The 26,204-nt window shown below is 42.7% G+C and overlaps 1 protein-coding gene across 1 annotated transcript in view; it reads left to right on the top strand.

The window, feature by feature from the left end:
* hs6st3b (heparan sulfate 6-O-sulfotransferase 3b) overlaps positions 1 to 26,204 on the top strand; it is a 94,915-nt gene that overhangs the window by 36,071 nt on the left and 32,640 nt on the right. Inside the window, exon 3 of the mRNA XM_039006254.1 lies at positions 644 to 652. Within this exon, the coding sequence (XP_038862182.1) occupies positions 644 to 652 (9 nt within the window). The remainder of the gene's footprint in view (positions 1 to 643; positions 653 to 26,204) is intronic.

The raw sequence follows: 26,204 nt of genomic DNA, 5'->3' as shown, positions 1-26,204 counted from the left end.
ATGTTCCTGAGTGGCGTAGTTACAGTTTTGACTTAAATCGACTTGGAAATATATGGCAAAACCTGAAAATGGTTGTCTAGCAATGATCAACAACCTATTTGACAGAGTTTGAATAATTTTTAAAAGAACAATGAGCAAATGTTGCACAATCCAGTTGTGGAAAGCTCTTCGAGACTTACCCAGAAAGACTTACAGCTGTAATCACTGTCAAAGGTGCTTCTATAACGTTTTTACTCAGGAGTGTGAATACGTATGTAAATGAGATATTTCTGTATTTCATTTTCAATAAATTAGCAACATTTTCTAAAAACATGTTTTCACTATCATTATAGGATATTGTGTGTAGACGGCTGTGGGGGAAAAAATCATCCATTTTGAATTCAGGCAGTAACACAACAAAATGTGGAATAATTAAAGGGGTATGAATACTTTCTGAAGGCACCGTAGAAAACTGGCTGCGTGAGAGGCTAGAATGATCTCACTGAACAGATTGCAGCTCAGATTGCTTCTTAGACTCTTCGGTTTATAAATAGGCGCTTGTGTGTGTTCCTGGTTTCCTTTGCAAGATCATTTCTGATGTTTGATTAATGCTAGTGCACGGTATCCAAAGATGCGCACATATTTTTGAATCTTTACGTTTTAGTGAAACAAGGTTATTAAAGTAAACTGTTTGGTTTTTTTAAACTTCTGAATGTGCCAGGGAAATGCTACAAGGAGATGGCGATGTTTCAAATAGGCATCACTATCACTAGCTATCACTAACTCTAACAGGGAGGGGAAAAAACAGAAAATAAAAGCTCAGACGAATACTGCATTTACAACAGACCAGTGTGTCAAGTTTCAAGTTTATTCGCCACGTGCACAGAATACAACAGGTGTAAAACAGCACAGTGAAATTCTTACCTTGAGAGCTCATTCCCAACAATGCAGTGACAGTAATAATAATATAGATTAGGGGGCCTTATTTGGTCTTCAAAGAGGTCCGGAGGGCCACACTGAAAATGTGTTATATTTCCTTGCCGACAAAACTTCCCCAAAATAGTCCTCTATCCATCGTTTTTGGAATTTTCAATGCTCCCTGACTGGCTAGGGATTATTAGCGAGCTGGACAGTCAAGAAACTGTATGAATATAGGTCCATTGACTGTGCACAGTTTCCATTTGGTTTTAGTCAATGTGTTATTTTTTTGTTCAAACCACCCACGGGATTGGACCCATTCACGGGCCGTATGTTTGACACCCCTGATATACTGTAGATAATAATATAAAATAGAATAAAATAATAATAATAATAATAAATAAAAACATAAAATAAAATATTTATAATAATAAATAAGTACAATATAGGTTGATTAAACACGAGAATGCAAGTATATACAAGCCAGTGTCAATAACTTATTCAATGTGCAGTGGTACTGGAGTGGTTGAGGTAGGTTTATACATAAAAAGTGACTGGTAGTAGGATATACAGTGATCTCCAAAAGTATTGGGACAGTGACACATTTGTTGTTGTTTTGGCTCTGTACTCCAGCACTTTGGATTTGAAATGATACAATGACTATAGCGCAGACTGTCATCTTTCATTTTATGGTATTTTCATCCATATCGGGGGACCGTTTAGAAATTACAGCACTTTTTGTACATAGCACCCCATTTTAGGGGACCAAAAGTATTTAGACAAATTCACATATATGTGTATTAAAGTGAAGTTTAGTACTTGGTCCCATATCCCATCATTTCAAATCCAAAGTGCTGGAGTACAGAGCCAAAACAACAAAATATGTGTCACTGTCCCAATACTTTTGGAGATCACTGTACATGTAAACATGACTGAAAAGTGACTGGTGGAAGGAATATATAAATACAGTGCCTTCAGAAAGTATTCATACCCCTTGACTTATTCCACATTTACTTGTGTTACAGCCTGAATTCAAAATGGATTAAATAGATTTCTTACCTCACCCATCGACACACAAGACCCCATAATGACAAAGTGGAAAGATGTTTAAAAAATGTTTGGTACATTTATTGAAAATTAAATACAGAAATCTAATTTACATAAGTATTCACACCCCTTTGCTATGACACTCCAAATTGAGCTCAGGTGCATCCTGTTTCCTTTGATCATCCTTGAGCCAATTAAATTGTTTGGACATGATTTAGGAAGAAATACACCTGTCTATATGGTCCCACTGTGCATGTCAGAGCAGAAACTATACCATGAAGTCCAAGGAACTGTTTGTAGATCTCTGAGATATAATTGTGATGAAGGGTATAAAACATATATGTTTCCAAGAGCACAGTGATCTCCATCATTTGGGAAATTGATAATAATAATAATAATATAATAATAATAATAATATGGAACTACTCAGACTCTGTCCAGAGCTGTCCGTCCGACCAAACTAAGCAACCGGGCTAGAAGGACATTGGTCAGGGAGGTGACCAAGAACCCAATGACCACTCTGGCAGAACTACAGAGTTCCTTGGCTGCGATTCGAGAACCTCCCAGAAGAACAACAGTCTCTACAGCACTTCACCAATCTGGGATTTATGGGAGAGTGGCCAGACAGAAGCCACTCCTGAGAAATAGGCACATGATAGCGTGCCTGGAGCACGTGAAAGACTCTGAGAGCATAAGGCAAAAGATTCTGTGGTCTGATGAGACAAAAAGGTTACTCTTTGGCCTGAATGCAAAGCGCTATGTCTGGAGAAAACATGGCACAGTTCATCAACCGTCTGACACCATCTCTACCATGAAACATGGTGGTGGCAGAATCATGCTATGGGGATGCTTTTAAGCAGCAGGGACTGGAAGACTGGTAAAGATAGAGGGAACAATGAATGGAGGAAAATGACCCCAAGCATACAGCCAAAGCAATGCTGGAATGGCTTCAGAACAAGAATGTGAAAGTCCTTGAGTGGCCCAGCCAAAGCCCAGACTTCAATCCCAGTGAAAATCTGTGGAAAGACTTAACGATTGCTGTTCACCGCCGCTCCACATCTAATTTAACAGAGAAAATCTGAAGAATGGGAGACAATCCCCAAATCCAGATGTAGATAGCTGATACAGACACATCCAAGATAACTCAAAGCTGTAAGGTGCCAAAGGTGCTTCTACAAAGTATTGACTCAGGGGTGTGAATACTTATGTAAATGAGATATTTCTGTATTTCATTTTCAATACATTTGCTGATATTTAAAAAAACATGTTTTCACTTTGTCATTATGGGGTATTGTGTGTAGATGGGTAAAACATTAAAATAATTTGAATTCAGGATATAACACAACAAAATGTGGAATAAGTCAAGGGGTCTGAATACTTCCTGAAGGCACTGTACTTATGGTAATATACTAATGGTAATATACTGAGTGTACTAAACATCAGGAAGACCTGCTCTTCCCAAGACAGACTGACCAGGTGAATCCAGGTGAAAGCTATGATCCCTAATTGATGTCACTTGTTAAATCCACTTCAATCAGTGTAGATGAAGGGGAGGAGACAGGTTAAAGAAGGCTTTTTAAGCCTTGAGACAATTGAGACATGGTTGGTATATGTGTGCCATTCAGAGGGTGAATGGGCAAGACAAAATATTTAAGTGCCTTTGAACAGGGTGTGGTAGTAGGTGCCAGGCGCACCGGTTTATGTCAAGAACTGCAACGCTGCTGGGTTTTTCACACTCAACAGTTTCCCGGGTGTATCAAGAATGGTCCACCACTCAAAGGACATCCAGCCAACTTGACACAGCTGAAGGAGGCATTTGAGTCAACATGGGCCAGCATCCCTGTGGAAGGAAGGCCCTGACGAATTGAGGCTGTTCTGAGGGCAAAAGGGGGTGCAATTCAATATTAGGAATTAGGTGTTCCTGGTGTTTTATACACTCAGTCGGTGGTGGAAAAAGTACTCAAAACTCATACTTGACTAAAAGTCAAGATATCTTAATATAAAATGACTAAAGTGAAAGTCACCCAGTGAAATATTACAAGTAAAAGTCTGGAAGTATTTCAAATATACTTAAGTATCAAAAGTAAATAGAATTGCAAAAATATCAAATGTAAAAGTATTCATAATCATATTATGCAAACCAGACCACCCAATTTGTATTCAATTTTTTATTTACGGATAGCCAGGGGCTATCAGACATTAATTTACAAATGAAGCATTTGTGTTTAGTGAGTCCGCCAGATCAGAGGCAATAGTGATGACCAGGGATGTTCTCTTGATAATTGGACCATTTTCCTGTCAAAATGTAACGAGTACTTTTGAATGTCAGGGAAAATGTATGGAGTAAAAAATACATTATTTTCTTTAGGAAGGTAGTGAAGTAAAGGAAAAAGTTGTCAAAAATATAAATAGTAAAGTAAAGTATAGATACCCCTAAAAACTACTTAAGTAGTACTTTAAAGTATTTTTACTTAAGTACTTTACACCACTGCACTCAGTGTATACATGTTAAGCAGGAGTAATAGTGACCATTAGCCGGATAAATAGATACTAATGTTAATGGCAACCAATAATCAATGAACAGCATTGTAATGGTAGCAATAAATCAAATCAATAGTCATTATAGCAGCAGCATAGGTGTGAGGGGGTGTGTGGGTGTAAATGTGTGGCGTCAGTAATGAGTGTGTGAGTGAGGGTGTATGTGAGTGTGTGTATGTGAATATGTGTGTGCTTGTGAGTAAGAGTGACAGTGAATGTGTGTGTATCAGAGTGGGTAGAGACCTGTTAAGGGGCATAGAGTCAGTGTGGATAGTCTTTGGGAGAGGGAGAGCAGTAGTTGTTAGCCATTTGACAGTCTTATGGCTAGGGGATAGAAGCTGTTTAGGAGTCTGTTGATCTCAGCCTTGATGCACCGGTACCGCTAGCCAGACGGGAGCATGGAGAACAGTCCATGACTCGAGTGGCTGGAGTCTTTGGCAATTTTTAGGGCCTTTCTCAGACACCGTCTGACATGTACGTGGCTGGGAGGCTGGGAGCTCGCACCCAGTGATGCGCTGGGCTGTCCGCACCACCCACTGGAAGTATGAGAGTGCTGGTGACTTCATGACTTTGCTGGTGTGAGAGGACCATGTTAAGTCCTCAGTGATATGTACACAGGAACTTGTAGCTCTTGACCTTCTCCACTGTGGCCCCGCCGATATGGATGGGGTGTGCACCCCACCCCTGTTTCCTGTTATCCACGATCAGCTCATTGATAATGAGGGAGAGGCTGTTGTCCTGGCACCACACTGCCAGGTCTCTGACCTCCTCCCTGTAGGTTGTCTCATCAGTGTTGGGGATCAGGCCTACCACCGTCGTGTCGTCAGCCCCCGTGTTGAGGGTCAGCGTGGCAGAGGTGTTGTTGCCTACTCTTACCACCTGTGGTCGTAGTCGAAGAACAGCATTCTCACATAGGTATTCCTCTTGTCCAGGTTGCTAGCTTGTCGATGTTATCAACATATTCCAGTCAGCACTAGCAAAGCAGTCCTGCAGCATAGCCTCAGAGGACCATTTCTCTACTTAGTGATTCACTGGTAATTCCTGTTTAAGCTTTTGTTTGTAAACAGGAAGCAGGTGTATAGAGTCATGATCTGATTTGCTTTAGGGGGGACAAGGGATGGCCTTGTATGCTTGCTTGTGCATTGAATAACAGTGGTCTAGGACTTTATTGCCCCTAGTGACGAAAGAGACGTGTTGATAGAAGTTGGACATCACGTGTTGTAGTGACCGGCAACAAGAAAAGCAGCCTCGGCTGCATGGTTTCCTGCTTGTTTGTAGCTTCGTACAGTTTGTCAAGTGCCAGCCAGCTTGTTGTTGTTTTCCTGAGGTGAAATATATACATCTGTCATGATAACAGATGAAAACTCTCTCGGGAGGTAGAAGGGTTGGCATTTGACCATCAGGTATTCCAAGACGAGTGATCAATAGGTTGAGACTTCCACTGCGCAACATTCTGCACGTCATTTGTTGTTGATGAAGAGAAATTTCCCTGAATCCAGTGTCCTGTCTGCATGGTGAATGGAGAATCCGTTGAGTTGGATAGCCAAAGGGGGTATCTTGTCCAAAAGCCGTGTTTCAGAAATACAGACAATATTGCCATTACGAGAGTCTCGTTCATAGCAAATCTAATTATCAAGTGGCCAATAGAATGGAGGGAAGTGGTGGCCGGTTTTCCCTTTGCCTTGGTCTCACCAGGACGCCTCTTTTTCACCTGTATTTCCTCTTAAGTAGCCCGAAGATTGGGTCAGAGATACACAAAGAGCCCAGGGCAGATGAGTCGAAGTCGAAGTTGAAGCCGGAATTGAGGCTAGTAACTGCCTATCCGATGTTCAAAAGTTTTTATTGATCAAAGGAAATAATAGAGGATATATTTAGTGCAAAAAAAAGTAACGATAATGGCAGAAGAATCACACAATAGCAAAGTTGAGTCAAAGATCGCAAGACGGACACCATTCCTATTTTCTGTCACAGCTCTGCCCTCTGCTGTGTACCACGTAAGTTGCGTCAGCCTGACTTGCAAGAAGTGAAGTCCAAAAAACCACCAACAACAAAAAAACACCAATGATTCCTGGCCTCCCACGCATGCATTCTGTTCCTAACACTAAAACTGAAACGAAATAATATAAAAACTAAAACTAAATATAAACCAGTAAATCAGGTCTGAAAACTAACAGAAACTAAACTGAATAAAAAAATGAAAAGAAAAATGATAGAAATACAAAACTAATATAAAAACACAAAACTATAATAACCTTGTAGTGAAGAATTTGTAGAGTTTTGCAACCACTTAACTTTAAAGAAAAAGTAAACCATTATTTTGATACGTGTGAGTATATAAACGGAAAAGTTTATCGTTTTAACCCCCTCATCATACATCATAGTGTTTAGGACTGAGATCATGACGAGAGAGCAGATATTGCTACTGTATAGATATAATTTTGCATGTCCTATGTTCTGCTGACTAAACTCCTTATTATAATATATTATATTGCAATGGGAAACTGTAGATCAATTCCTGGGCATGACTGTATTGCAGTATAAATTGGCTCCCCAGTCCACAGTAAAATGACTATGGATTGAAAATCCATCCTAACAATTGGAATGGCACTGGAGAATAGAGTAACATCTTGCGGTATCACAGAGTGGTGATGTGGAACAAATAGCATTATGTTCCAGTGTGGGCTGTGATACAGCACATAAACTTCATCATAGGAAGCCAATGTCCCTCAATTGAAGCCAGTCCTCCTGAGGCACCAGAGACAGGGTTACTATCTACAGCTCCAAATCACATTCACAAATCCAGGGATCACTCTGCTCTCATTTATCTGGTTTTCTGCAGTGAATCATATACTTTCTGCCAAGCGACATGTGTGTTATTCAATATTCTAGCCCAGTTCCTCATGTAGTGTCTGGGAATTCAGGGATGATTTGTTTGCTTACTCTTCGAGGGTGGTAAAGGAAATTGTCCTATCACTATATGCATTGAAAGTACTTGTAATGCCAAGCATGCTTTTGAATCGTAATAAGGAACAGACAAACGGCATTAAATATCTGGGTCTGAGTGGTCCCACTTCTTCTCCGTCTGAAATTCTTCCTCACTTCTGAGTGGTGTAAAGTACTTAAGTAAAAATACTTTGAAGTACTACTTAAGTCGTTTTTTGTGTATCTGTACTTTACTATTTATATTTTTAACAATATTTACTTTTACTCCACTACATTCCTAAATTAAATAATGTACTTTTTACTCCATACTTTTCCCTGACACCAAAAGTACTCATTACATTTTGAATGCTTAGCAGGAAAGGAAAATTGTCCAATCCCTGGTCATCCCTACTGCATCTGATCTGGCGGACTCACTAAACACTAATGCTTCGTTTGTAAATGATGTCTGAGTGTTGGAGTGGGACCCTGGCTATCCTTAAATTTAAAAAAACAAGACATTTGTGTGATCTGGTTTGCTTACTATAAAGATTTTGAAATGATTTATACTTTTACTTTTTACTTAAAGTATATTTTAGCAATTACATTTACTTTTGATACTTAAGTATATTTAAACCAATTACTTTTAGACTTTTACTCAAGTAGTATTTTTCTGGGTGACAGACTTTTACTTGAGTCATTTTCTATTAAAGTATCTTTACTTTTACTCAAGTATGACAATTGGGTACCATTTTTCTACCATTGACAGCATCGGTGCAATGCGGCATAGCCCAGTCCTTGTCGCTTAGCGAGCGATTCCCAGGTGACCAGCCACAGTGGTCACACTGGCCAAGAGTCCTGAGACCCCCACTACCCTGGATTGACACGTTCTAATTGTGTGGCCATTGAGGACATGGCTTCATTTCTCATCCATGCGTCTGGCCTGGTGTAGGGAAGGCTGGGTCCCAGCCCCAGGAGCACTATACAGGGTGCCAACATGACTAATGTGCCTTACCTGGACCTGCTATCGACTGGACAGAAATACACTGTGATTGATTTGAGCGCTTATGCCACAGCCATAATCTGCCCACATATCATGGATATGTTGTGTAAAAAACAATGCTGCTGCAACAAGGCAGGATGTTGCCGTTTAATACCATTCAGAACATCCAACCTGTAAAATGACCAGCAAGGTGTAATGGTGTGCTTCATTTACTTTGACCTTATTCTGACCCCTATCAACATCATATGATGTTGTTTTGGATTAGAGTTTGTTATCTCTACAGCTGAAACTGATTTATTTCCTCTTCATTTGTGTCTGTTTATGACAAGTAATTAGCTCATTAACCTTTTACTGTAATGGACTAAATCAGGGTGTGTCCATGTGGGTGTTTGAGTGAGAGACACAGAGGAGAACCAATGAGTAAAAAAGCACATCCCTTCATTATCGACGCATCTTGCCGACAACATTAAAATAGCCTTTCCAGACCTGGAAGTCAGGAGGACTTCAAGTTAGGTGTCAGCCAGACTAACTTCTTGCCGCTGGTAAGCAGTAATAATACATAAGGTGATGGGTTAGGTTAGGTTTAAATTGCAAAGTCAATCTCAGTGTGACTTGGATTGAAATATTCAGAGTATATTTCAGCCTGCCAATTAACTCACCCTTCCCTCTTAGTTTTAAGGAATATGAATGTCTGTGATTTTGTGCTCCCTGCCACTGAGAACAAAACACTACACATTTTCATAATTGAGTAATGTCTTGGGTTCAAGTCCAGCGGTACTCTGTGGAGAAGTCCTTGACTGAAGTCTGTGAATGACATTCATAATTAGAAAATCATTATATACTAAACCAAAATCTAAACGCAACCTGTAAAGTGTTGGTCCCAAGTTTCATGAGCTGAAATAAAATATCCCAGAAATGTTCCATATGCATGAAAAGCTTATTTCTCTCAAATGTTGTGCACAAATTTGTTTGCATCCGTGTTAGTGAGCGTTTCTCCTTTTCCAATATAATCCTTCCACCTGACAGGTGTGGCATATCAAGAAGTTGATTAAACAGCATGATCATTACACATGTGCAACTTGTGCTGGGGACAATAAAAGGACGCTCGAAAATGTGCAGTGCCACAGATGTCTAAATCTTTCAGGGAGTGTGCAATTGGCATGCTGACTGCAGGAATGCCCACCAGAGCTGTTGCCAAAGAATTTAATGTTAATTTCTCTACCATAAGCCGCCTCTGATTTGGCAGTACGTCCAACCGGCCTCACAACCGCAGACCACGTGTAACCACTCAGCCCAGGACCTCCACATCTGGCTTCTTCACCTGTGGGATCGTCAATGGTAGACAGCGTGAATGGCGTCGTGCGGGCAAGCGGTTTGCTGATCTCAACGTTGTGAACAGAGTGCCCATAGTGGCGGAGGGGTTATGGTATGGGCAGGCATAGGCTACGGACAACGGACAAAATGGCATTTTATTGATGGCAATCTGAATGTACAGAGATACCGTGACCAGATCCATCTACTATACAGCATTCCTGGAAGCTGAAAATGTCCCAGTTCTTCAGTGGCCTGCATACTCACCAGACATGTCACCCATTGAGCATGTTTGCGATGCTCTGGATTGACGTTTACAACAGTGTGTTCCAGTTCCTGCCAATATCCAGCAACAACATTCCAAAGGCCACAATCAACAGCTTGATCAAGGAGATGTGTCGCACTGCATGAGACAAATGGTGGTCACACCAGATACTGACTGGTTTTCTGATCCACGCCCCTACCTTTTAATAAGGTATCTGTGGCCAATAGATGCATATCTATATTCCCAGGCATGTGAAATCCATAGATTAGGGCCTAATGAATTTATTTCAATTGGCTGATTTCCTTATATGAACTGTAACTCAGTAGAATCTTTGAAATTGTTGCATGTTGCGTTTATGTTTTTGTTCAGTGTAATTAGTGAACTTTATTAATCAATCAAGCACAAGGGATGGAGATAAAACCCGCAGACACTCGGCCCTCCGTGGAATAAGTTTGAAACATATGACCTCAATCTATAGCACTGTAGTTCATAACTGGCAGATCAGGTTGAGCTCATAGTGGATTGGTGTCACACAATAATACTCCAAATGTGACATACAAGACTGAAAAACTGAATGGCTGTTAGATTTCCAGGGATTCTCTTCTACTCTAGTCTTTCTCCTTCGTGTCTAATAAATGGATGTGGTTGGCTCTCCAGCCTTCCTTTTTGTGGGCCTGGATGGATTGGGTGTGAGCTGCGAGATTGCGTCCAACATTCCCTTTAGACTGAAGCCTTTGGTCTTGTGTGATAAATGCCTTCTGTTTGCTAATGTAGCATGATTAACGAACACAGCCCAGAGCCTCTCCCTCCTTGCCCTCCGTTCCCTGTTCACTGCGCCTGAATCAATCATCTACAGTCCATGGACGGGACACTTTCTAGCTTTAGAGAATGCTTAGAGCTTTCAGCTCTTTCTCCCACTCTTAGTTTTAGGATATTGGTGTTGCTAAAGGATTTGCTCTCAGATATAATAAATATCACACCAAAAAGTCTACTGCTGTGGAATTTTCCATGCCATCCTAGCTACAGCTATAGCTGAAGAACATACACACAACCCCTCACTTACATGCATCTACACACAGAACAACTAATTGAACTGGTGCGATGACAGATTTAATACAGTATATTATCTTCACAGAGGGATAGAGTCAATTAATCATAGTCAACAGTGCGGCAACACTGCTATTACAATGTAATCATACAGCAATTGCTGGTATAATATATTGCTGGTATAATATTGCTGTAATATAAAAGCAATTGCTGGTATAATATAAAAGTTAATGTGAAGTGTTCAAAAAAAGTGAAATCATCTGTGGCCATTAGATGGATCCTGCGGTGTCCAGAAACAGATGTGAAGCTGGAACAGCCTGACTGGCACAGTCACATCCTATTTACATATCAACTGGACAGCGCTTGCTAATTTGACTTGAGGCTGTGCTTGTACTTGCAGGAGAAATGAAATGAGAATTGCCAAAGAAATGCAATCAGAGAGGCTCAAAGAGAAAGCGCAGAGCACACAATGCAATTCACATCGGTTTACTCATTTCACTCATGCTTTGACATTGACAGAAAGTCAAGTGTGTGCATACCGTACCATCTGTTTTACTCTGTCTGAGTCTCTGTACACATGGCCTTTGCTACTATAGTAAAAAAAATCCCCTCACCTGGTTGTCTAGGTCTTAATTGAAAGGAAAAACCAAAAACCCGCAGACATTCTGCCCTCCGTGGAATGAGTTTGACATCCCTGATTTAGGTGCTATCTGTTTTCCTATTCTTTCTGCAAACAGATCTAATTTTGTTCTTTACCCAGTGTATTTTTCCTATAGTTGAATATTTGAGAGAATCCTATACATTGTGATGCTACTTTATCTGTGCATATGTAACAGTTTTAACTTTACGTCCGTCCCCTCGCCCCGACCCGGGCGCGAACCAGGGGCCCTCTGCACACATCAACAACAGTCACCCACGAAGGATTGTTACCCATCGCTCCACAAAAGCCGCGGCCCTTGCAGAGCAAGGGGAACCACTACTTCAAGGTCTCAGAGCAAGTGACGTCACCGATTGAAAGGCTATTAGCGCGCACCACCGCTAACTAGATAGCCATTTCACATCCGTTACACATATCTGTGTATTCTCTCTCATTTGAATACCTAAGTTTCACTCTAGCCCAACTTTTAATGAGCTATGTCGTGACAGGTATGAGCTAATTACCAAAGTGTCATTTTACCTGGCATGAAAATGATTGCCAGGGGGTATAATGGCCCCCATAGAGCTACATGACATTGTTTCATTTCATAGCACACCACCGCCCCACTTCTCTTCATATGCATATGATTTTGGCCCCGTTAAGTGACAGAATATAATATTCTTCATAATTGTTGTGAAAAGCTAAGACAATGATGGCTATAGACAGAGAATATCAACTATAGTTGTAAAGAACTATAGGTTAGTATGCCTTGGTGGAGACCTACTGTATGTATCATAGCTTCAACACAATGACAACGTTAAGATCCCAAGCACGTAAAGAGGGACAAATATTTAAAGGTCCTTAGGGAAAATGTTTCATCAAATTGGATGATATTTAGATGTAACCAGTTCAAAGTAGGGTGACCCAAGTATGAAAAATGACATTGACAAAGTTTCATCTTAAAGGTACTGGTCCCCTCACCTCCGCTGTACCTACATTGACCGTGGATCTTGCAAGCGCTGACGGTAAAGTAAGGATCAGAGTTTGATCAGTCTGACACAGTAGCCAACATTTTCGGGGCATCGGGTGTATAACGTTAGATAATGCAACTGTGGACAGTACATTTTCTGTAACACACCTGATAGTCACTATATGGTTTTTGTTCTTCCATCCCTAAATTGCTGAAGTTGGAGACTTTTATTTCCCTCACCAACTTTAAACATCTGCTATCTGAGCTAACCGATCGCTGCAGCTGTACATAGTCCATCTGTAAACAGTCCACCCAATTTACCTACCTCATCCCCTTAATGTTTTTATTTATTTACTTTTCTGCTCTTTTGCACACCAGTATCTCTACTTGCACATGATCATCTGGGGGGGGGGGGGGGGTGATACAAAATCAGCGTTCCCAAGCCAAAGAAGCGGGTATCTGCTGTGAAGACCCAAGTCATAGTTATTCATTTCAAATATACATCAATTGAGCATTTCAGGCACACAGAAATTCCAAATGCAAACATTGAAAAGTTTTACAAAACGTCCACAACCAAATATTGCATATTTCAAATTGAGGACTTCTAAAGTACCAGAAAACACATTGTAGCATGAGTAGATCACTACATCAATGATAGCATCATAACTCAGAACAGTAAATAAAAGGACATTAAATTCACTACCCATTTAACAAACATTTCCCTTTTCAAAAACATTACAGGCTACGTAGACAGGCTCCTGGATCTCCTCTTCAATGAGGCCACCCTTGATCCAGCGCCGTATGTGGGGAAGCTGTGCAAGCTGTCCATCCCAGGACCCCTGTCTGCCCCGTGGAGGCCATAGCTGGATTTGTCTCCCGCTTCAGTCTTGGGGGTGACTGAAGCCTGCTTGATTACATGGAACTTCCTCCTCTCCCGCTCCCCATCAATCTCTGTAGTTGGTTGCATTTCCTAAAGCCTAAGTAATTCACTTTTACATGATGTCACATTTTGTTTCTTTGTATGTTTTTTTTTAAGCATCGGACGGGAAATGAGGGTTACAAATTGTACAAATCGATGGGGCCCTGGACAGTGTAGGGTGGCTGGGTGCCGATACTAGGCATTTGTTTCTCATTTCGGCAAATACCGGCCTATTGTAAATTATCAAATAAAAATCTGAGCAATACATACAATTATGAACATTTAATTTTATAATGCTAACGCAGAGGCACCAATAAATTGTCCATAATTGTATGCCGTTTCCCTTTATGTCTAAGATTCTAAGGTGATTCAGACTTGACTAATTATTGTGAAGAAGTGTATCAATGAACTGCATTCTGTAATTATTTCCAAATCACTAACAATGCAATTGTGTATTGCTGCTGTCTGTCTGATATCCAATAGTCCATGAACAGCTCTGTGGACCGTGAGAGCATTTTACAGAGAAAATGGGTTGAGGCATACTATTTAGGCTCGGAATGAAATGTGGCCCATTGTTTACCTTGTCATCAATGATATGTGGACCATGAATATAAGCTCCCTGTCCACACAGGCTGTTATTTCAGGCGTCCTGATAGTTAGAGATGAGCGAAAAGCCCCCCCAATTTTTTTTTTTAAATTAATAAGGTAAAAATATTATGGGTGATGTTTTGGTCCTTGAAAGGCTATTTTTACTTGGGAAATAGAATGACTGTGTGGGACCTTTAACAAGACGTCAAGCATATCCCCACCATATGGACATGAAGGAAACCCATCTGCCTGGGCTGTCTTTCAATGCAAAACACGTTGAGTCCATTGGGAGTCTTTGCCCAGGATAAAGCGCTCTGACATATACATTATAATGCACAGTGTCACAAAGTTTAGGCAGTGTGCCTGATCTCCTTCCCTTCCCAGTCCCCTTGTATATCTTTTCTCATTTTTTTTAAAAGCACGGGCGCCGCACCACACGCTCCCTTAGGTCCTAAGCGCTGATGCTTGATAAGCTAACGCAAACAGGCTCATGTTTATATAGGGCTTTGATGAATGCGCTGTGCTTTTCATGTTAGGAAGACAAACAACATCGATGGGAGGGTAACTACCGCTGGTTTTAATTAACGTGCCACACGTAATCACAGCAATAAACCTGTCCGCCGTCGCTGTCTAATGAAAGTATATCAAAGTCAAACCCAACTGAGCAGTTTGAGGTGAGCCTTTTGATCCCCAACGTGTTTGAATGGGTCTCATCTGGGAGCTGCAGGGGGAAATATAAATTGCGGGTGTTTAATGTCACTCCACATTTGGAGGCTTCCTGTCAGGATGGAGGTGCTGTGACATTCCCCTCTGCCTCAGAGAGTGGCAGGTCCTCCTGAAATTTGTATTCATGGGAGCAAATGGAAATTAAATGAGTGCGAGAGGTGTCCTGAAGCGCCGGCCCCTGTTATTGATGTGTGGCGGTGGGAAGAGAGTGACATTTAACTGTGTGAGGAGGAGACTAGCCTCCCTCCGTCCAGCTTGAGTGCACAGCCACAGTCGAACAGCAACAGAGGCCCCACCCACATACATTCTACAAGTCTCTGTCTGAGTCTAGTCATTATTATAGAGGAGAGAGAGAGTGGATGGAGGAAGCAGAGAGGAATGAATGGGCCATAGGGCTAAAGGAGCCATCCCAGCTATGACTACCCCAGCCTTGCCCTGCCGCAGTCAGAGGAGACAAACAGGAAAATCAATAGTCCCACTCAGGACAGCTCACTACAAGGGCCTCCCTCAGTAACATTGTCTGTCACAGGCAAGACGGGAACTGCTGACAAGAGAGGTGTCAGACCACACTGAGCACACCATCACAGAGGGATTGAGAGGGGGGAGAGAGGGAGACAGAAAGAGTTCAGAGAGAGAGAGGCTTACAGAGAGAGAGGAAGAGATGGAAGGGTTCTGAAAGAAAGAGTGAGAGAGGTGTCTAGCGAGAGAGATGTCTACAGAGAGAGAAAGAGAGAGATGTCCAGACAGAGGTGTCCAGAGAGAGAAAGAGAGAGATGTCCAGAGAGAGAAAGAGAGAGGTGTCCAGAAAGAGAAAGAGAGAGGTGTCCAGAGAGAGAAAGAGAGAGGTGTCCAGAAAGAGAAAGAGAGAGGTGTCCAGAAAGAGAAAGAGAGAGTTGTCCAGAAAGAGAAAGAGAGAGGTGTCCAGAGAGAGAAAGAGAGAGGTGTCCAGAAAGAGAAAGAGAGAGGTGTCCAGAAAGAGAAAGAGAGAGGTGTCCAGAGAGAGAAAGAGAGAGGTGTCCAGAGAGAGAAAGAGAGAGGTGTCCAGAGAGAGAAAGAGAGAGGTGTCCAGAGAGAGAAAGAGAGAGGTGTCCAGAGGGAGAAAGAGAGAGGTGTCCAGAGAGAGGTGTCCAGAGGGAGGTGTCCAGAGAGAGAAAGAGAGAGGTGTCCAGAGAGAGAAAGAGAGAGGTGTCCAGACAGAGGTGTCCAGAGGGAGGTGTCCAGAGAGAGAAAGAGAGAGGTGTCCAGAGAGAGAAAGAGAGAGATGTCCAGAGAGAGAAAGAGAGAGGTGTCCAGAGAGAGAAAGAGAGAGATGTCCAGAGAGAGAAAGAGAGAGGTGTCCAGACAGAGGTGTCCAGAGGGAGGTGTCCAGAGAGAGAAAGAGAGAGGTGTCCAGAGAGAGAAAGAGAGAGGTGTCCAGAGAGAGAAAGAGAGAGGTGTCCAGAGAGAGAAAGAGAGAGATGTCCAGAGAGAGAAAGAGAGAGCTGTCCAGACAGAGAAAGAGAGAGGTGTCCAGAGAGAGAAAGAGAGAGATGTCCAGAGAGAGAAAGAGAGAGGTGTCCAGACAGAGGTGTCCAGAGAGAGAAAGAGGGAGGTGTCCAGAGAGAGAAAGAGAGAGGTGTCCAGAGAGAGAAAGAGAGAGCTGTCCAGAGAGAGAAAGAGAGAGGTGTCCAGAGAGAGAAAGAGAGAGGTGTCCAGACAGAGGTGTCCAGCGGGAGGTGTCCAGAGAGAGAAAGAGAGAGGTGTCCAGAGAGAGAAAGCGAGGTGTCCAGACAGAGGTGTCCAGAGGGAGGTGTCCAGAGAGAGAAAGAGAGAGGTGTCCAGAGAGAGAAAGAGAGAGGTGTACAGAGAGAGAAAGAGAGAGATGTCCAGACAGAGAAAGAGAGAGGTGTCCAGAGAGAGAAAGAGAGAGGTGTCCAGAGAGAGAAAGAGAGAGGTGTCCAGACAGAGGTGTCCAGAGAGAGAAAGAGAGAGGTGTCCAGAGAGAGAAAGAGAGAGGTGTGTAGAGAGAGAAAGATGGGTCAACACTAGCAGATATGTTTTACAGGTCATTAAGGACTTCCATTCTTTATGTTGGACTGTAACTAAAAATGAATGATGTGTTTTTTTGAAGGCCATACAGCAGCTTGTTCAATGCAGATATTAGGCTGCACCTATGGCTTTACTGACAGCTTCAACATTCCCTCAGTAACAGCTTCAACATTCCCTTAGTAAAAGCTTCAACATTCCCTTAGTAAAAGCTTCAACATTCCCTCTGTAACAGCTTCAACATTCTCTCAGTAACAGCTTCAACATTCCCTCAGTAACAGCTTCAACATTCCCCCAGTAATAGCTTCACCATTCCCCCAGTAACAGCTTCAACATTCCCTCAGTAACAGCTTCAACATTCCCTCAGTAACAGCTTCAACATTCCCTCAGTAACAGCTTCAACATTCCTTCAGTAACAGCTTCAACATTCCTTCAGTAACAGCTTCAACATTCACTCAGTAACAGCTTCAACATTCCCCCAGTAACAGCTTCAACATTCCCCCAGTAACAGCTTCAACATTCCCTCAGTAACAGCTTCAACATTCCCTCAGTAACAGCTTCAACATTCCCCCAGTAACAGCTTCAACATTCCCCCAGTAACAGCTTCAACATTCCCTCAGTAACAGCTTCAACATTCCCCCAGTAACAGCTTCAACATTCCCTCAGTAACAGCTTCAACATTCCTTCAGTAATAGCTGACTATTGAGATAAAGGAGGAGGCACAGACAGTCAGTCAAGTTGTTCCCACAGTATATTTCCACAGTGTAGAGATGGAGGGGGAGCCCATCAGTGAAGGCTGCCAATGGTAATGAAGCCACCATTATAAATGGGCTAGACATTCATGATTAAGTGGCGTGTCATGCCTGAAGTAATTGCCTTAATTAGCTATTGAACAGGTTTCAGGGTTAATGGGACAACAGGTTGGCAGTGAATGTGATTTACCTTTGGAACTTAATGATTTTACTCTCATCTTCCTTTCATTCCTCGAAATGATTTGATTAACAGTAGAGGAGAAACAGATCCCCTTGTTTGTTAATACAAAATCAATTTCATGGCTGGCTGAACTATCTCTGACAGTGTTTTTGTTGGGCGAGCAAGGTCCTCAGTCAGCCTCCAGAGAGAAGAGAAGGGCTGTGGAGGAAGAACAGTGTAAATCTGCCTAGCCTGCAGAGCTTGCCTCCTCCCAGGGAATTGAATGCACTTCTTTTTGTCCATTCGTAAAGGCTGGCATCCCTCACCTTATTTCCTGCCTGCTAGTTTACCTCACTAAGCTTTTTGTGACGACTTGCGGCCAATCCAGCCTATGGAGAGCAGGTACTGTAGAGTCCCAGGAAGGCTAGATCGATAGGATTTGAAACATTAGGGGAATTTAAAATGCCAGAGGGGTGAAAATGTAATGATATTACCTTTAAATCCACAACCAGCAGAGCCGCCACATTTGGGAAACATGGTCTTATATTAAACTGAGGTCAAAATAGAACAACCTTTTTTGTTAACCTAATTTTCTCTCTCAATGGAGAAACTCTTTGATAGTGAAGCCCAATTTAGCCCCTCTCCTCTATGGCACTCTTTGCCTGTGGCATGGCTAGAGTAGAGACATTTTGGCAGTGAATACAGCTGGTTTCAGAGCTTCCAGGGCAGATTCAGATTCACTATAGAAATCACATACAATCTTTCATTTGCCTTTCATTCTTCCAGACTGGTTTAGCATATAAATACACATGATTGGAATACCTACGAGACAGCTGTGTTTGGACAATGAATTCGGACCAGTATGCATCAGTCTGACCATCTGTATCAGTTCACTCTGACTCACTACAGTAGGAGCTTTGAAGGATTCCATTGCATCTACAGAAACACAGCTGGGGGTTTGAGCTGTTCAATTGGATGCATGTGTTTTGTTGTTCTATAGTTCTGTGCTTTATACGTCCAACATAATATTTTTCCCCATGCAGAAATATACTGTGCCTTGGGCTTTTATAATTATGGCAAGTTAGGTTTGGTTGACAATAGCCTTAGTGGTTGCAGTGGTCATCTTTAGCTTATTGACGTCATCCCTCTCACACCACCTCTTAAGGTTGCCCTTGTGTGTTGGCGTATTTCGCAGGAGATCAATAAAAAAGTGTTGGCTGGGATGGTTGAACCGAGGAAACGTACTTTGACAGTCTCTGATATACGTCTGGTAGGTACCGATAGAGATTAAAGCCAGACGGAGCAGTTAAAGTGGGACGTTTCTGCTGAACTGCACAAAGATGACTTTTGGGTACCTCTTGGGAGCCATAAAAGCACCAGGCACAGTAAATGAAGTGTGAGTGTATTTCACTGCCTTCGTTGGGCTGGTGGCTGAGTTTGGGCTTTCACAAAAACCTGTCTTTGTCAGTCAGAGGAAAAGATTAAAAGAAGGGAGGAAGATAGAGGAGGACTGTGAGGAGGACACTCTTTTGGTGTTTTAGTCTCTAGAACTCCTTCAACTTTAAAGAAACTTCCCTTTCACATTATCAGCCGTGCTGTGTCATTAGATCAACCACATAATTGATTCATGTTAATTATGTATATAGTACTCCCCCACTGGCTTATCAATCACATTACCAATACAAACAACAAGGTTGATTATGCAACACTCTTGAGTTAAAGCCATTATTACACTACTGAGACCTCTTACAGTGTTTGCCTCGGTATTCTTCGCACATTCACACTAAAAAAAAGTCCTGCGATGTTTTTGCGTCTGTTGGAACAGCATTTTTAAAATTCAAATACTTCATGTACTTTAACTGAGAGACCCATGCTCTGCCAAGAAGGTGCCAGCCTCAGCCTGACAGTGAAAGGAGACGTTGTCTCACAGAAGAGTGAGGAAAGCAGTGCGTGCCTGTGTGTGTTTGTGTGTATGCGAGAGTTCCCCTGTCACCCCCAAAGTGTCAAGCCAGAGTTGTTGTTAACTGATAAGGACGTTGTATGAAGTTTGCACATCTCCAGAACCGCAACATAAAAACCAGCGGCAGTGAGTAGCAGTGGTAGCAGCCAGCAGAACATACTCCCTCTCCTCCCTGTAGTCCTCTGATCAGGGTGTCAGCTTTGCCAATCCCTTTGTTCATTGAACAAGTCTTTCTACTCAGATTGTCAATGAAACTTAGTGTCTGCAGTCAAAGTTCTTCTCGTCTGTCAGACTGAGCTGTTAGTCTATTGGCCTGTAATCATAGCGAGGCTGTGGGGGATTTGCTGAGGCACTGGTTTGTTTGCTCAACTGCACTGTGCTATACGAAATCCTTCAAAAACATTCCATGTCCTATTCTTATTAAGCTAATTCATGCCAGGGTATGAAACTCAATTAGCATTTTCTTTTTCACACAGACTGAACAGTCCCCACAAATCAGAACTGTACACAAACACGGTCTCAAATGACTGCGCATTGGTTGGTTGAGACTTTCATAGTGGCTGTTTCTTAATGTTCCACTTGCAGTTATTCTACCATAATCCCGTGTTTAAAGACATCCAACTGAATGCACTTATGACAGTCTATAAAACCCCCTGTTTCCAGTAGTTTGAGTTACATGGCTGAGACTGTCTGTGTATCTCATCCTGGAAGGGGAGCTGATTTGACTGTAACTGAAGCCTGCTGTGGTGCTGCGGTGCTGCGGGGCAGCACGTGGGCCCGGCTGTCTGCAGCCGGCTGGCTACAGGAGACGGCCTGTAATCGAGCAGGAGAACATGGAGGAGATAAATCACTGATGTTATCAGTTGGAGAGTGGGACCACGGCGCTCCTTCACTCAAACTCTTAGCGGATCAGAGGAGCCGTCCGGCCTGGTTCCTCAGAGATGCCCTGGCCTGATAACTAAATGCTCCGGAGCAGCAGAGAGAGAGCGCGCCACTGTAGCGATGAAACAATGAAACGCTACACTGCACCACTACTGCTAGCTACATCTGTCTGATAATGATGGTCAGAAAAGATGGATTGTATTTCTCCTCGACCTTGGCGGACACACATCACACGTAACAGAGAGGGAGAGAAGGAGAGGATATTACACAAGAGGCTCACCTGACCCTGTCAGTGTCCCTGACATACAGCTTCACTAACAAGCATCTGAAGTCTGCTCTGAGACAACACACTATAATGGTGGACTTTATGAACTGTACTGGATTCAGTCAGAGGATAGGATACCCAAAATCTTCACTTCCATGGTCTGTCATCTGCTTGATGATGTTGAATGTGTGATTTATAGACAAATAAATGTCTAATTCTGGGAGTTGGACCCAGATCTATGATAGACTGCAGCATGACGTGTTGGCGGGGAGGCAGTATGAACCCACGGACTAATAGAATGTTGCTGCGTCCATCTGTGTGTCCATCTGGTGTGATGGGTAGGGATGACAGAGCTTACAGCGCCCCGGCTACTGGAGGCTTCACTATCGATAACCAAAATTATACACATAACATGACCTGACACGACAAGACGTAGCATAGCTTAACACAGAGTAGCATTACGCCACATTGATTTGACTACCCTGAAATGGCTTTAAATATCACTTTACAGTAGCATCAAATAACTCCTTCCTGACTTCCACTAGCTGTTAGGAAAAACCTTAGTGTATGTGTGTTTTATCCGGGTGTGTTTTTGATAATCTATCTCTGTCTGCAGGCTACATGCTTGGCTGATTAGCTCCAGTACTGTAACCTCAATCTCTATACCGTATCTCCCAGGCAGAAATGTCACAATTGACTGAAAGCTTGAGGAAAGGCCCAGTGTATTGTGAGGTATGACCTTTCCTATAGTTGTGTATGATGAACCCTATCGATTATGGCCACACACATTATGTCTGTGATGAACAGGGTTTATCTTACCCTTCTGGTATTGATCATGCATGATTTCGAGGCAAGGTAGGGAAATATATAACTTTTTTGTCTCAGAGATCTTGCCTGGATCGATAAAAAGCAACATTTTACATTTCGTGTTTAATGACCAGAATGTGTGTATTTTGTGGGCAACATGCAAGTGTATAGTATAGAACGATGTCTCTGTCTGCCCTAGTCCATAACAATAATATCTGCCAATTAGAAGCCTTCCTTAGAGGCCTTGGGAAAGGTCACAACGGTGGTTTCATATTTCCACAGAAATGCCCTTCACATGGTCCGAAGCACAAGCTGAAACCCAATTTTTGTCAAGGGGAAAGGACAGTGGAATCTGAGCTTAATCCGGGGGCGGGACAAGTTCCTCTGTGATGATATCATGCCTGTTATCCTGTCAGGAAATGTGGGCTGTTAGCAGTGGGATATATTGGTGTAATGAGGTAACAGAGAGCAGGAGCAGAATGAAAGTGTCACCGTGGGCCCTTCCACCTCTCACACAGCCAACGGCGCTAGGATGGCAGAGACACTGTGAAACTGTGGGCGTGGAGCTGGAATTCAACAGGACAGCAGATGCACAAGCAGTTGTGTGGTGGTGGTTATGCATCACACCTTTGTGTGTGATCTGATAATACATAATACATGGGTCTCAGTAGAGTTGGTACAGTATTTGGGATTAAATGCATGTCCACTACGAACTGTTAGTGTGTGTGTGTGTGTGTCTGTATGTGTGTTTTATACAGAACATGGCATGGATGTGTTTTGCTGGGAGGATTCCTGTGTGAGCTGTGATGTGGTCTGTCTATGCACTTGGCTCTGCGGGAGTGTGTAGATCAGCCAGGTCTCCAGAATGGTGCAGTATTATCTATGCTTCACAGGAGAGCAGCGAGCAGGCAGGAGGAATCAGACAGCAGTACCAGCTTCACTGCCCTGGAGCTGCCTGCCTGCCTGCCTGCCATCCACACTACACTAACATCCACACTCCTCTTAGCTGCATCACCCCAGTCACTCCCATTTCAGAGAACACTGTGCAAGTATACATTTTACACCACTCTTTAGCCTGGCACATGTCTAATGATAGGTAAGTAATCGTGCATAGTGAGGTGCCAAGCCTTTTTGGGATTCTTCAAGAGAATGAAGTGGTTGTTCCTGGTAATGGATACACTAAAGGCCAGCTGCCAGAAGTGGAATGAAATCTTTGAGAGAATTAGGCCTCTCCTCAACACCTCTCAAAAATAGTCTCTTGAAGAACTTTTCATCTAGCACTCAAAATCCTTTGTGTATTGCCTTAAAATAATCTAACCGTTTCCCATGGTGCCGCACTGAATAATATTTTAGAGGGAGAGCTTTGGAGTAGTTTTAATGTCAAGGTGAATCAGATCTTCTCCCTTAGATACGAGAAAGGATGAATGGGCTATAGCCCAGATGCTGTATACAGGCTAGGGAGAGGCTTGGAGAAAAGATCAAAGAGACACTTTTACTGAAGGTGAAACTTCTGGAGATTAATGAACCATTAAAGCCTTTTTGCTCTCCAGACTACAGTAAAGGAAAATACATTTGCAATGGTTTCAATAAAGGCAGAATCTCTGCTTTTGTACTCCATTGAATCTCGTAGTTCTGGAGGTGCTTTGTTAGTTCACTGAAGCCTAGAATATTTCACAACAGACTTCCTTTTCAAAGAGCTGGGATGCTGAGGAGAGGAGAGAGGCCAGACCAATGGTCTGCATCCAGCCGGGTCTATAGAGCGGAGGGCTGGGAGGGTCATTTCTCTGGTGCCGGTGGAGGGATTCTATTTGACGGTAATAGGGTCCCTCTAGGTCAACTGAATCTAATGGACTCCTTTTTCCGGTAGGATAAACACAGACATACAAACATCCAAAATGGTGGGTTCACCTACGGCAACAAAAATAGTAATAGTCAGATGGAACAGAGTAAATAGGCATTTTAACGTCATAGATTTAGCCGGTGGTAACTTGTGGAATAGACACCGGCTGGAATGCGGTTTTAACCAGTCAGCATTGAGGATTAGACCCACCCGTTGTATAAATGAGAGCATATAACACAGAGTCAGTGTCATTTTGGAGGCGTGTTTTACAAAAGCACATACATATTCAATGGCAGTATTTGACAGTGACAGTACATCTTTGGCATTAAATGTGTTTGTTGATATTGTTATTGTTTTACCATGGCTCACAAGCACCGTGTGTGTATATTGTTGTGCTGCAGAGCTTTAGAGGTAAATCCAGAGAGATCCTCTACACAGAGGATCCCAGACCCAATCACAGTAGCCTATCTTCAGCTGTGGAGGGAGTTCATGGCCGTAATAGCAAATCAGAGATGAGTATTTGATATCGCTGCTGTAATACAGAGACACGTAATCCAGTTTGGGCCAAAACAGAATGATAATTCAGCTGCGGCCCCAATAATCCCCTGAAATAACAAGCTTATGGGCTAAACCCTCTATAATTTTATATTGAATCTTCCATACAGTGGAATTATAATGACATCAAAGGAGGACTGCTAATTCGTGGCTAACAAATCAATAGACAGCCGAGCCGCATTAATGCTTAATACGTGGCAAATTGGAGAAGAGGCAGAGCTATGGTTTGGAACCTGGGTAGAGCCTGGAGAGATTGTCTGGATGGGAGATATCCGGCTTACTATGGCACTACTCCCATCGTGCTCTGTGGCTTATAGCTGCTGGGTGAACTCTGCACCAAAGTTATGTTTTGTTCCAATCTGATGGGTTATTCTCATGGGAAAAATGAGTTGTGCTTCTTTAGTTCATTAGTTGGGAATTAGTATGTTTCCTGTACATGTTTTGTGGCAGTGTGAGTTAGCAGATGAAGATTTCTGTATTTCTACATAGATCTGTGAGGATCCCTTCCTGTAGCCTACTGTTGTTGTTAGTAAAATGTATGAGTAGGCCAACAGTTTAATCTTACACTGCCATTTGAAATATTTGAAGTAGGCAAAACCCACTGGAAAAAAACTGGTTGAATCAACGTTGTTTCAACGCAATTTGTCAATCTATTGTGATGTCGAATATATGTGGAAAATACTGTTGTTTTGAGGGTGAAATTTCAACCACAGGATTATGTCAAATCAAATCAAATTGTATTTATCACATGCGCCGAATACAACAGGTAATACAACTTTTTTTGTCTCAGAGATCTTGCCTTAGAAAGAAATAGAATGAATCTTGCCTTAGAATGAAATCCTTACTTACAAGCCCTTAACCAACAATGCAGTTTTAGGAAAATACCTAAAAAAGTTACAAATAAAAGTTACAAATACATGTAGGTAGAGTTATTCAAGTGACTATGCATAGATAACAACAGAGAGTAGCATCAGCGTAGAGGGGTGGGGGGGGTGGGGGGGCAATGCAAATAGTCTGGGTGTCACGTTCCTGACCTATTTCTGTTAGTTTGTTGTATGTGTTAGTTGGTCAGGACGTGAGTTTGGGTGGGCATTCTATGTTTTCTGTTTCTATGTTGGTTTAAGGGTTGCCTGGTATGGCTCTTAATTAGAGGCAGGTGTTTGGCGTTCCTCTAATTGAGAGTCATATTTAGGTAGGTTGTTTCACAGTGTTCGTTGTGGGTGGTTGTCTCCTGTGTCAGTGTTTGTCGCACCATACGGGACTGTTCGGTTTGTTTGTTCATCGTCATTTATGTGTAGGCTATTTTCCCTGTTCGTGCGTTCTCGTGTGTTATGTGAGTCCGTCGTCCAGATCTGTCTACACCGTTTGTTATTTTGTTAGTTTAGTCAAGTTCGTGTTTCGTGTTGTTCTTTAATAAATCATGTCTTCAAACTCCGCTGCATTTTGGTTCCCTCACTACTCCTCCTTTTCGGTTGAAGAGGAGGAGGACCGCCGTTACACTGGGTAGCCATTTGATCCGATGTTCAGGGGTCTAATGGCTTGGGGGTAGAAGATGTTTAGAAGCCTCTTGGACCTAGACTTGGCGCTCCGGAACCACTTGCCGTGCGGTAGCAGAGAGGACAGTCTGACTAGGGTGGCTGGAGTCTTTGACAATTTTTAGGGCCTTCCTCTGACACCGCCTGGTATAGAGGTCCTGGGTGGAAGGAAGCTTTACCCTCTCTAGTGCCTTGCGGTCGGAGGCCGAGCAGTTGCCATACCAGGCAGTGATGCAACCTGTCAGGATGCTCTCAATGGTGCAGCTGTAGAACCTTTTTAGGATCTGAGGACCCATGCCAAATCTTTTCATTCTCCTGAGGGTGAATAGGTTTTGTCGTGCCCTCTTCACGACTGTCTTGATGTGCTTGGACCATGATAGTTTGTTGGTGATGTGGACACCAAGGAACTTAAAGCTCTCAACCTGTTCTACTACAGCCCCGTCGATGAGAATGGGGGCGTGCTTGGTCCTCCTTTTCCTGTAGTCCACAATCATCTCCTTTGTCTTGATCACGTTGAGGTAGAGGTTGTTGTCCTTACACAACACGGTCAGGTCTT

This window comes from Salvelinus namaycush, chromosome 13 (genome assembly GCF_016432855.1).
Source record: "Salvelinus namaycush isolate Seneca chromosome 13, SaNama_1.0, whole genome shotgun sequence".
In the NCBI taxonomy this organism is placed as follows: Eukaryota; Metazoa; Chordata; class Actinopteri; order Salmoniformes; family Salmonidae; genus Salvelinus; species Salvelinus namaycush.
Note: the sequence above shows the minus strand (reverse complement) of the source record. Positions and strands in the feature narration are given on the sequence as shown.